Below are 11,557 nucleotides of genomic sequence, written 5' to 3'. Positions count from 1 at the left end.
AAACCCTTGATTTTACCTGGCTCCCCAACCTCCCCTTCCCACTCTTTCTTCTCTTACCACTTTGCTCAGGCCAAAACCAAAGTCCCAGCCTCTCTTCCACAAATGCCCCTTGGTCAATCTATCTACACATATCCTTCCATCGCTCCCTTCAGAATACGTCCAGAACCCAACCACTTCTCATCTCCTCCATGGTTCGACCCATACTCAGCCACACCCCAGCACCAACCCCACGGATAGTCGCAGGAGCTCCATAGCTTCCTACCTAAGCGTTCCCTCTGCCCACTTTTCTTGCTCTATTTTCTGCACATGCATTGGCGTGAAATATTTTTTATTTTATGTTATTAAATAGAGACAGGGTGTTGCTATGGTGGGCCTGATTATATTTTTAAAAAATAAAAAAGGGCCAGGCGCAGTGGCTCACACCTGTAGTCCCAGCACTTTGGGAGGCCAAGGTGGTAGGATCACTTGAGGCCAGGAATTTGAGACCAGTCTGGGCAACATAATGAGATGCTGTGTCTCTATTTAAAAGATACATATATTATTTTATAAGTTTAAAAAATATTTTTATTTATATACAATCAGATTGCCTCATATGTCTGCTCAAAGCCATTTGGTGGCTTCCATTCATACTCAGAATTAAACCCAGATTCCTCACTGTGGCCTATGAGCCCTGCATCATTCTGTCCCTCTCCTCAACATTATCAACTATTGCTCTTCCCCACATGACATCCTACTCCCTCATCACTCTCTAAACCAGAGCTGCCCAACACAGGAGCCACCAGTCTCATATGGCTACTGAGCATGTGAAACCTGTGGCTAGTCCAAATTGAGATGCTGCCTGTATCAAATACATTGTTTCAGACTTAGTTCAGAAAAGAGAATGTAAAATTTCTTTGTCATTTTTTTGAGACAGTCTCGCTCTGTTGCCCAGGCTAGATTGCAGTGGCACGATCTTGGCTCACTGTAACCTCCGCCTCCTAGGTTCAAGTGATTCTCATGCCTCAGCCTCCTGAGTAACTGGGATTACAGGCATGTGCCACCACACCTGGCTAATTTTTGTATTTTTAGTAGAAATGGGGTTTCTCCATGTTGGTCAGGCTGGTCTCGGACTCCTCACCTCAAGTGATCCGTTCACCTTGGCCTCCCAAAGTGCTGGGATTACAGGCATGAGCCACTGCGCCCAGCCCAAGAATGTAAAATTTCCCATTAATAATTTTTAAATATTGCTTGTAAATTGAAATAATATATTTAATATATTGGGTTAAATACATTATTAACCTTTTTTTTTTTTTTTTTGAAACGGAGTTTCGCTCTTGGCTGGAGTGCAATGGCGTAATCTCGGCTCACCGCAACCTCCACCTCGCGGGTTCAAGTGATTCTCCTGCCTCAGCTTCCTGGGTAGCTGGAATTACAGGCATGCGCCACCATACCAGACTAATTTTATAATTTTAGTAGAAATGGGGTTTTTCCATGTTGGTCAGGCTGGTCCTGAACTCCCGACCTCGGGTGATCCTCCTGCCTCAGCCTCCCTATATTATTAATCTTAAGTCTAAATGTTCTATTAGAAAAGTTACAGTCACATATGCAGCTTGCATTACATTGCTAATGGACCACACTGCTCTAAACCAGGGGTTGGCAAACTATGGGCAGTGGACAACTTCCAGCCCACTGTCTGTTTCTGTACGGCTGGTAAACAAGGAATGGTTTTCACATTTTTAAATGGCAGAAAAAAGATAATTTGTGATACATGAACATTGATAAAATTCAAATTTCAGTATCCATGAAGAGTTTTATTGGAAAAGAGAACCTACAACCATTGCCTCTCCCACTGCGTAAGTTCTGCAAAGGCTCACGCTTTGTCTTTTGTTGGATGAATGACTACCAGCACCTAGGACAGTGCCTGCACAAATTAGGTGCCCTATAAATATTTGTTGAGTCACTAAATTTTAAAATTCTAGATTATGGGGACTGTGTAGGAAGGACCTCATTATTTAGAGAATATGAATTACCCACTATTACAACTCACTGTGTCCATCCCTAAGCCAGAAGAGCGAAGGTTAAGACCCCAAGCAAGCCCACACGTAATGACACAGGAATGGAAAGCTGATGCTCGGCGTGGTCTCCTGCTGAGCCTGGACACAAGCATAGGCACTGCTGCAATGGCAAGAGAAGCGCAAAAAGTTTTAAAACAAAATACATTATTTTATTTTAATTCCATGATTTTAAAATGCTTTTTATTTTTTTCTTTTTGCCCCTTTTACAGGGGAGAGGTAAAGCTGTCCCAGTTATCAAAAAATTCAAATCTCCTTTTCTTCTGTGGACTGGCTGTCAATGAGCTTTCATCCAGGGTGTCTTCCATGTTCTGAGAACTACTTCCAGATGTTCCTGAAGCACTTCCTGGGTCAAAGGACTCTGCTGCTTCCAGGAGCTCCATATCACTTCCTTCTTTCTCAAAGGACTTCTGGAATAGGTCATAGATCTTCTGCTGCTTTGGGTCCTTCATCAGAGAAAGAAAACAAAAGATAAAAGGAAGAACCCAGGCTCCAACCTGACTCTCCTCCACTAGGGCTGATGGGAGAATATAAAGATGAGAGACCACACATTTTATGGTGTCAGGGAGCTACGTGATGGCAAGTGCACATCATCTCAGCAAACCATCACTAAAGCAGCCTCATTGTTTTACTGTCTGATATCTTACCCTCTCTGCACTCATAGGGTTAGGAAAAAGAAATGGTTGTGAGTGCAACAAAGAAGCTGCTCTCACGCTATAATTTACATTGGAAATGTTTTCTCCCTTTGAACTTTCCAAATCATTATTTCAATACTGAAATAGCACCCAAGATCTCACTTCCTCCAAAGCCTTTCTCTACTAAGGGTCAGTTAAGGTGTAATTCAACTTCTAAATCTCTATTTTTAAATTTATTTTTATTTTTATAATTTTTTAAGAGATGGGATCTCACTAAATGTTGCCCAGGCTGGTCTCGAACTCCTGAGCTCAAACGATCTGCCCACCTCAGCTACCCAAAATGTTGGGATTACAGGTGTGAGCCACCATATGCCCAGCCCCCTAGACTTCCAAATCTCTGTGTTCAGCCATGGCTTATACCTAATTTTCAAAGTGGTTGAAAAAACATACACACATTTAACATATTCATAAGTAGATATGTATACCTATTCTAATTACCTTAAATTACAAATAATCAAAATACCTACCAACTGCATCTATACATTGATGACAATGGTGTAGTGTTAAAACCATGCCCAGTGGATACAACCACAACACACGATCACTATCACCCCTCTGCCGATTTTTCCAACATCTAAATTTCCAACCTTGACCATTTTTCAATCCAGAGGTAGATTTTCCATATCTCCACTGACATCCCACAGTTTCATAAAACTAAACTGGTTTAAAATCAAATGATCTTTTGGCTGGGCACAGTGGCTCTCACCTGTAATCCCAGCACTTTAGGAGGCTGAGGCGGATGGATCGCCTGAGGTCAGGAGTTCGAGACCAGCCTGGCCAATGTGGTGAAACCCCATCTCTACTAAAAATACAAAAAATTAGCCAGACATGGTGGTGCGTGCCTGTAGTCCCAGCTATTTGGGAGGCTGAGGCACAAGAATCGCTTGAACCCACAAGGCAGAGGTTGCAGTGAGCCATCATCACGCCACTGCACTCCAGCCTGGGTGACAGAGTGAGACTGTCTCAAAAAAAAAATAAATAAATAAAAATAAGGCTGCTGCGAGGGCTCACGCCTGTAATCCCAGCACTTTGGGAGGCCGAGGCGGGGGGATCATCTAAGCTCAGGAATTAGAGACCAGCCTGGGCAACATGGCAAAACCCCATCTCTATAAAAAATACAGAAAATTGGCCGGGTGTTGGCAGCGTGCGCCTGTAGTTCCAGCTACTCGGGAGGCTGAGATGGGGGGATCACTTGAGCCTGGGAGGCGGAGGTTGCAGTGAGCCGGGATAGTGCCACTGTACTCCAGCCTGGGTGACAGAGTGAGACCCTGTCTCTAAATAAATAAATAAATATAAAAAATCGAATGGTCTCTCATCTCACTCCTATACTCTCAAAGCAGCTTCTCTTCCCATAAGTTTATTTTTTATAGTCTACCTGCATTCTCGTAGTCTCCCAGGTGGAAATCATCCAGGCAAACAGAGTCCTCGGCTCATGCAAGTTTCTTCCCCCCTTCAGTTCCCTCCTGTCTCCTTCAGGCACCATCTTTACTTGGGCCACATCACTTGGTACTGCATGGATTTGCAACAGCTCAACTGTGCTCCTGCCTCAGGCTTCTTCCCATTTCAAACAGCCTACAGATCTTTGCCAGCTGATTTTTACCCCCAGGCTCTCCTTTAAAGATTTTTTTTTTTTGTCATGTCTTTGGGCTCCCCTGTCCCTACCTCATCAAGTCTAAAGTTGCTCCCCTGGCTTTTCAGGCCTTTATAGAATTAGGTCTCAACCTACCTGGCCACTGTTCTTCACTATTCCTTAACCAAATCCCTCCACATTGGTGAAGTAGAGCTCCTTGAAAATTGATCATGACAGTCTGTCATGTAAGAACTCCAGATTATTCAATTAACCTGCACCCGAAATCTCCTAGCCTTTCAGGATCCCAGCCTTGCAGAGAGGGAAATGATATGAAAGATCATCAAGGCTGACCCCCAAATAACCCACATGTCCTCCTCCAGGATGCCCTCATCAGCCTCTTTCTGAATGATTGCAATGTCAAGGAAACGCCACCCTGCAAGGCAGCCTATTCCAAGTAGAAAAAGCTGCTAATGTGCATTTGATTATGATGATGGCAACACTGTATGCTAACTCGGGGCATGCATAATTAATTGGAAGCCAGTTCCAAGATCAGATTAATATTTCATTTCCCCTCTCAGAAGGAAGGCTATCTCAGTGAGATATAACCTCTTCTGCTTTTGTCTCCTATATTGGAAGCAACATTTTCTTTTTCTAGGAGTTGATAAAATTTTCAGCCCCACCTTAATTAAAAAATAAATTGATATAGTTATTGATCAAAATAAATATTGATAAAACTAATTTATATTACCTTGTACTTACATTTTAGGTAGAAATTCTGAACTAATTTAGAGTAAGAGAAAGGCAAGGAGGAATAAATGAGTTCAAGTGAGAATCCTTTAAAAATAGGCTTTCTTTTTTTTCTTTTTTGAGACAAGGTCTAGCTCTGTTGCCTAGGCTGAAATGCAGTGGTGTGATCTTGGCTCACTGCAACCTCTGCCTGCCAGGTTCAGGGAATCCTCCTGCCTCAGTCTCCTGAGTAGCTGGGAATATAGGCATGTGCCATCATGCCTGGCTAATTTTTGTATTTTTTGTAGAGATGGGGGTTTCACCATGTTGCCCAGGCTGGTCTCAAACTCCTGGGCTCAAGCCATCTGCCCGCCTCAGCCTGGGATTAGAGGCTTGAGCCACTATGCCTGCTCAGACTCTTTCTTTTCAAAAGGCTTATAATAACCTAGGCTCTGTTACCATTTACCATTCAGCTGAACTGGAGAGTTCTTTAAAAAGCTTAAAAATAAGGTTGTTTTAAAATTGGCTTATTAACTATATATGTCTGAAAGGATAATTTGCAGTCTGCAGTTTAAAAACATGATCTGAGTCTTTTTATCCCAATATTTAGCAAATAAATTCTTGCAAAGAAAGAATTTATTTGCTAAATAAATGTAAGTGAATGAGCAGATCCACAGAGTCTTAAGTCTTGGTGTCAACAATAAGATTTAACTCAACTTCTTATTTATTTAAACTTTTTTCTTTCTTTCTTTTTTTTTTTTGAGGCAGGCTCTTGCTGTGTTGCCCAGTCGGGAGTACAGTGACCTTCATGGCTAACTACAGCCTTGACCTCCTAGGCTCAAGTGATCCTCACCTTTTCCTCCCGAGTAGCTGGGACTATACGTGTGCACCACCACGCTTGGCCTAACTCAATTTCTGATGGTGATTTCACAGGAAGGAGGAGGTGCTTCACTTTCCTGATAAGCTACCGTAAGGCCCCTTTCTGCATGAGGCTCAGACCTGGTTCAAACTCTCCTGGCAGAAACAATTCAACCATGAGCTGTGCTCGAGGAGGGCATACTCCTAGTTTTCACCTTCTGGCCAACAATCCAAGCTGGGGAAGGAAAACAAGCTTTCGGAAGGCTCTGGGTCTCTTGCTCCCTCCATTGTGTTTCACTGAAATGGGGGGGGAAGAGTCTGTGGCAGCCACTGGGCTGGAGCACTGAGGCCAGGCAGGCATGATGGGCCCAGGGCTGTCCTGTCCAGAGGCAACAGCCTTCCCCCTCAGCACCTTTGACAAGGCCTGCCTGCTCATGTAGGGATGCCTCTTATACTCCTTTACAACAAGGGGCTGAGCTCAAAGGAGGAATGCTGGGCCAAGTCAGGAAGCCTTCTTCCTTGGGCTGGCTTCACATGCCCTGTGACTTTGTGCAAACCTACTACACTGCCATGTCTCAGTTTACCCCTCTATCAAGTGGGGAGACACTGAGAATAAATAAAATGACAGAAGGGAAAATATATTCTATGAAGCCAGTACCCTATTTTAAACACTCCCCATTCTGTGCTGGGGACGCATTCCTGTGGCAGCCCTCTGTGTGGTGTTGCTGTGTACTTTTTGAAACAATTCAACATTTGCCATGGGGAATTTTGTCAGCTTCTAATGGCCTGCTGGAAGAGGCAGCATTCAGAGCCTGTGCGGGAATGTCAGCAGCTGTAGGAGCTAATGCCATCACTTCCCCATAAAGCGATGCATGCATGGTTCAACTGAGAATGACTGCAGGCCATTGTTTTCAGCTCTGGGGCTGGAGGAGGTCCCTAGGAGTGATTCACATCCTCCTACTCAGGACCCAAAGACTTGGCAGACAGCTTAATGCCTCCCTCTGCTCCAGGGGTGAAGAGCAGCCATGTGCTGGCATTACCTGGTAGAGGTAATCAGTGGATTCTGTCATTTCTGAAAAATTGGTCTCAGAAAGCCCGGCTTCCGCCAGAACTTTAATCTTCTCTTGAATCAGGGGCCTGTTGGGGAGAAATGAGCTGCAGTGAATACAACCTGCACAGAACCACCAGACTAATGAAAATGAGGCCACCCTCCTTGTTCTTATGGGACAACGGCTTGTTTATGGTTTCACATCTTTGCATCTCTCAAGGTGCAAACACACATCTTGAAAAATTTTCCCCCTCTCATTTGTAAAAACTCCAATTTAGGGCTAACAATATCATCAGGTTCAATATTCTTTCTAATGGAAGATGTGTAGGAAATAAATGCTGCCTCATTACAACACAATTTTGAATCTGGTGGTGTTATGAGCTGACCAATTAACAAATCCACTAAACAGAGGGAAGTGGGAGTGACCCACACACATTGCAAAGGGAAGACTCTTTAGTCATAAGGCTGGAAACAGAGACAAGCAGTGGAAACGAATGAGATAATCAATAAATTTAATATCAGGAAGGGGGAGATAGGGGGAAGAAGCTTTTTGAGATTTTTCACTTAGGTAACAGACAGAAAACCCCAGGGTTGAAAATCTTACTCCAGCTCTGCTAACTAAGTACACTACATGGTCCAGGGTAAGCCACTTTCTCCCTGTGGTCCAGCAGCAGCAATGTAAGATGTGCCCACCAGATAAATGCACATCATAAAACGTAAAAGACTGTCACCCTGTCCTAAACAAATGCCTTCACAGCTGGGAACAGGGTGTTTTACAAACTAAGTTCCATCTACATTTTGTCATAATCGGCACCTCTCCCTGCCTCAGACCAGCAGCAAAAGGAGCCACAACCCTTATTGCTATAAGATTCCGCACGCACCCTGCAAGCCACCAGTGAATGCTAGTGAGGGAGGCCAAATATGGTCATGATGAAAGCAGGAGAGCATTACTAGTCAATTTTCTATAGATCCTTAAAGACCTTATTTAGCAAAATCAGAAGCACTTTGGGAGCAAAGTAAACATATCATCAGTTTCCACCCTTGCTCAACTCCAACTGCCAGGCCAACCAGCCAAGCCATACCAAAGGTAGTCATCAGCTGTGCCCTTTGCCACGAGGTAGTGAATGCCCACGGAGCTGGTCTGTCCAATGCGGTGCACGCGGTCCTCAGCCTGGATCAGCACCTGTGTGTCCAGGAATTGAGACAGGCAGGTAAAGGCCTGAAGCAGTTCCATCCACCATAGCAGGTAGCCTCTCCACCCCATTTCCAGCCCCACCACAACCCTCCCTCTCAAAGCACATCACTGTCTCAGACCTAGAAATAACCTGCACTTCACCATCTCAGACCTACAAATGACCTGCCACTTTAACAAAAGAGAGAACCCAAAACAGCCCTGGTTGGGGAACTGGAATCTGAAGCAGAAGATCTGCGGGCAGCTGTTCAGTGCTGGGCACCGAGCTAGGTGCTGCGAATGAAGAGGCACAGGCTCTGCCATCAGGCTGCATGGGGAGGGACTGGTGATGGAGGCCTGCACACTTCCATTTCTTCTCTGTGTGAAATAAAAAGTTATCTTCTAAATAAATAAAAACATCACACACAAGGGAGAGGCTATCCATGATTTGGGTGTAGGGTGGTGGTTTAATATAGTGGTAAGCCTTATAATAAATACTTAAGGGCTGGGCGTGGTGGCTCACGCCTGTAATCTCAGCACTTTGGGAGGCCGAGGCAGGCAGATTGCTTGAGCCCAGGAGTTCTAGAACAGCTTGAGCAACATGGTGAAACCCCATCTCTACAAAAAATACAAAAAATTAGTCAGGCATGGAGGCGTGCAACTGTAGTCCCCTGCTACTCAGGAGGCTGAGGTGGAAGGATCACCTGAGCTTGGGAAATCAAGGCTGCAGTGAGCCAGTAAGTCCCTGCAGTCCAGCCTGGGTGACAGAGCAAGACTCTGCCTCAAAAAAGGAAAAGAAAAAAACCCCACCTAACATCATGAGCATTATTTATTGTATAAAATGGCTTCACCCTCAAGGTCTACCCATTATTAATGTAGTCCCTTATGTGTAGCCAACAAAAGCCACAATATTATTAAATATTATATAAATATTAAAGGGGATATAACTTTTCTGGAGATTACCAGAAAAATTTAAGAGTTCAAACAAATGTCTTATCTCTGCCCTCAGCTGGTCAGGTGAGGCCAATGGTGGTGTCCAGGAAACCCTCACTGCTGTCACTCTGCGTGAAGTCCATTGTTAAAGCAGCTCACAATGATGGCTACTAAAGGGGGCACCGGCTGGAACGTGAAGCCTGGGCTGCAACCTGGTGCCACCACATGCCCTTCTTCAGTTATGGCAGTGCAGTCCTGCCTCACCCCTTGAGCTCTCGGTGCCCTAACTTCCTCCTATGAGACATGAAGTCAAGATTCCTTCTAGCCCTGGAAGACTTCAACCTTCCCGTTGAAAAATGGAGTCTATAATCCTACAGGTTGCTGTGAAAATCTAGAAACCAGCCAATCGCCTGGCGCGGTGGCTCACACCTGTAATCCCAGCTACTTGGGAGGCTGAGGCAGGGGAATCGCTTGAACCCAGGAGGCGGAGGTTGCAGTGAGCTGAGATCACGCCACTGCACTCCAGCCTGGGTGATAAGAGACTCTGTCTCAAAAAAAGAAAAAAAGAAACTAGCCAATCAACATAGAAGTGCTTAAAGGAAGTGAAAACTGACTTGTGGGAAGTATAATGAATGGATAAAAAGGAAACCACTTTCCCCGACCGACACTCGCTGCTTCCTGCCCACAGCCATGAGCATGCCTGGGGGGTATCTCAGTCTTCTGCGTCTCTTACCCCTGGGTTCCAAAACAGCTCAGCAAACACCACCAGGTCAGCCGAGGAGAAGGTGAGGCCCATATTGGCAGCGGTGATGGACAGCACAGCCACGGCATGCCTCTCTGACAGTTGGAACTGCTGGCACAGGTCCTCCCGCTCAGCTGATGAGGTGGAGCCATCGATGCGGATGTGCTGCACGTGCTGCAGGAACAAGGGGCAGAAGCAAGGTGGGCAACAGCCCCAGGGGCTTCTCAGCAAACCATACCCAGCCACAGCTCAAGCACAGAACCAGGTTCCAGCTCAGCAGAGGCCCCTGCCTTCAGAGCTTTTCTTTTCAAATTGAAATTGGTATTGAGATGACTGCTTATACTCAGGTGCCATTGTATGAAATAATACAGAGATCCCTCTGAGGCCTTTGCCCAGTTTCATGCAATGGTAACATTCTATAAAAACTATAGTATAATACCGCAGCCAGGATGCTGACTTCTATACAATCCACTGATCTTCAGATTTCTTGTTTTACTTGTATGTGTGTGTTCTACACAATTTTATCACCTGTGTAGGTTTTCATATATTTACCTCCAATGTTAAGATACTCAACAATTCCAACACTGCAAGGATCCTTTTACCTCCCTCCTCTTTCCACGGTCCTTAGCTCCTGATAGCCACTAATCTGACCTGAATTTCTTAAAAAATTTTCTTTTTCTTTTTCTTTTTTAAGATGAAGTTTCACTCTTGTCACTCAGGCTGGAGTGCAGTGGCGTGATCTTGGCTCACGGCAACCTCCGCCCCCTGGGGTTCAAGCGATTCTCCTGCCTCAGCCTCCCAACTAGGTGGGATTACAGGCGTACACCACCACATCTGGCTAATTTTTGTACTTTTAGTAGAGGCGGGGTTCCACGATGTTGGCCAGGCTGGTCTCAAACTCCTGATTTCAGGTGATCCACCTGCCTTGGACTCCCAAAGTGCTGGGATTACAGGCATGAGCCACTGCACCTGGCCAATTTTTTTTTTTTCCCAAGAATGCACTATAGGCCAGGCACAGTGGCTCACGCCTGTAATCCCAGCACTCTGGGAGGTCAAGGCAGGTGGATCACCTGAGGTCAGGAGTTCGAGACCAGCCTGGCCAACATGGTGGAACCCCACCTCTACTAAAAATACAAAAATTGGCCAGATGTGGTGGTGTGCGCCTGTAATCCTGGCTACTCGGGAGGCCGAGGCAGGAGAATCACTTGAACCCGGAAGGCAGAGGTTGCAGTGAGCCAAGATGGCACCACTGCACTCCTGCCTGGGTGACAGAGCGAGACTCTGTCTCAAAAAAAAAAAAAAAAAAAAAAAAAAAGAATGCTATACAAATGTTATATAAATTGCACAGCATATAACCTTTTGGAATGGGCCTTTGCATTCAGCACCCTCTGGAGATTCATCCAAGTTGTTACCTGTATCAATAATTTTCTCCTTTTTATTGTTGAGAAATAGCCCACGGTATGGATATACCATAGTTTCACCATCCATCTGTTGAAGGACATCTGAGTTGATTCCAGTTTGGGGCTACTACAAATAAAGCTGCTATGAACATTTGTGTACAAGTTTTTCTGTTAACCTAAGTTTTCATTTCCCAAAGAAAAATGCTCGAAAGTCAATTGTTGTGTTGTATGGTCACTGCATGTTTAGTTTAGCTATTTTCTTTTAAATGGCATTTATTTATTCTTGCTAGTGATAAACATGATAAGGAAAATAAAAACATTTAGTAATCTAACCAATCTACTTTTTCCTATCTCTTTTTTTGA

At 44.8% G+C, this 11,557-nt stretch overlaps 1 protein-coding gene across 6 annotated transcripts in view; it reads right to left on the bottom strand.

Moving 5' to 3' along the window:
• Positions 1–2,181: 2,181 nt before the first annotated feature.
• Positions 2,182–11,557, bottom strand: part of SMARCAL1 (SWI/SNF related, matrix associated, actin dependent regulator of chromatin, subfamily a like 1) — a 70,132-nt gene continuing 60,756 nt past the window's right edge. For all 6 annotated transcript variants that reach the window (XM_054478399.2, XM_054478398.2, XM_063647932.1 and 3 more), the window contains 4 exons: positions 9,786–9,968; positions 8,031–8,131; positions 6,941–7,037; positions 2,182–2,497 (listed from right to left, as the gene is read on the bottom strand). In XM_054478399.2, the coding sequence (XP_054334374.1) occupies positions 2,258–2,497; positions 6,941–7,037; positions 8,031–8,131; positions 9,786–9,968 (621 nt within the window). In that variant the 3' untranslated portion in view covers positions 2,182–2,257. The remainder of the gene's footprint in view (positions 2,498–6,940; positions 7,038–8,030; positions 8,132–9,785; positions 9,969–11,557) is intronic.

Source organism: Pongo pygmaeus, chromosome 11, assembly GCF_028885625.2.
Source record: "Pongo pygmaeus isolate AG05252 chromosome 11, NHGRI_mPonPyg2-v2.0_pri, whole genome shotgun sequence".
Lineage (NCBI taxonomy): Eukaryota > Metazoa > Chordata > Mammalia > Primates > Hominidae > Pongo > Pongo pygmaeus.
Note: the sequence above shows the minus strand (reverse complement) of the source record. Positions and strands in the feature narration are given on the sequence as shown.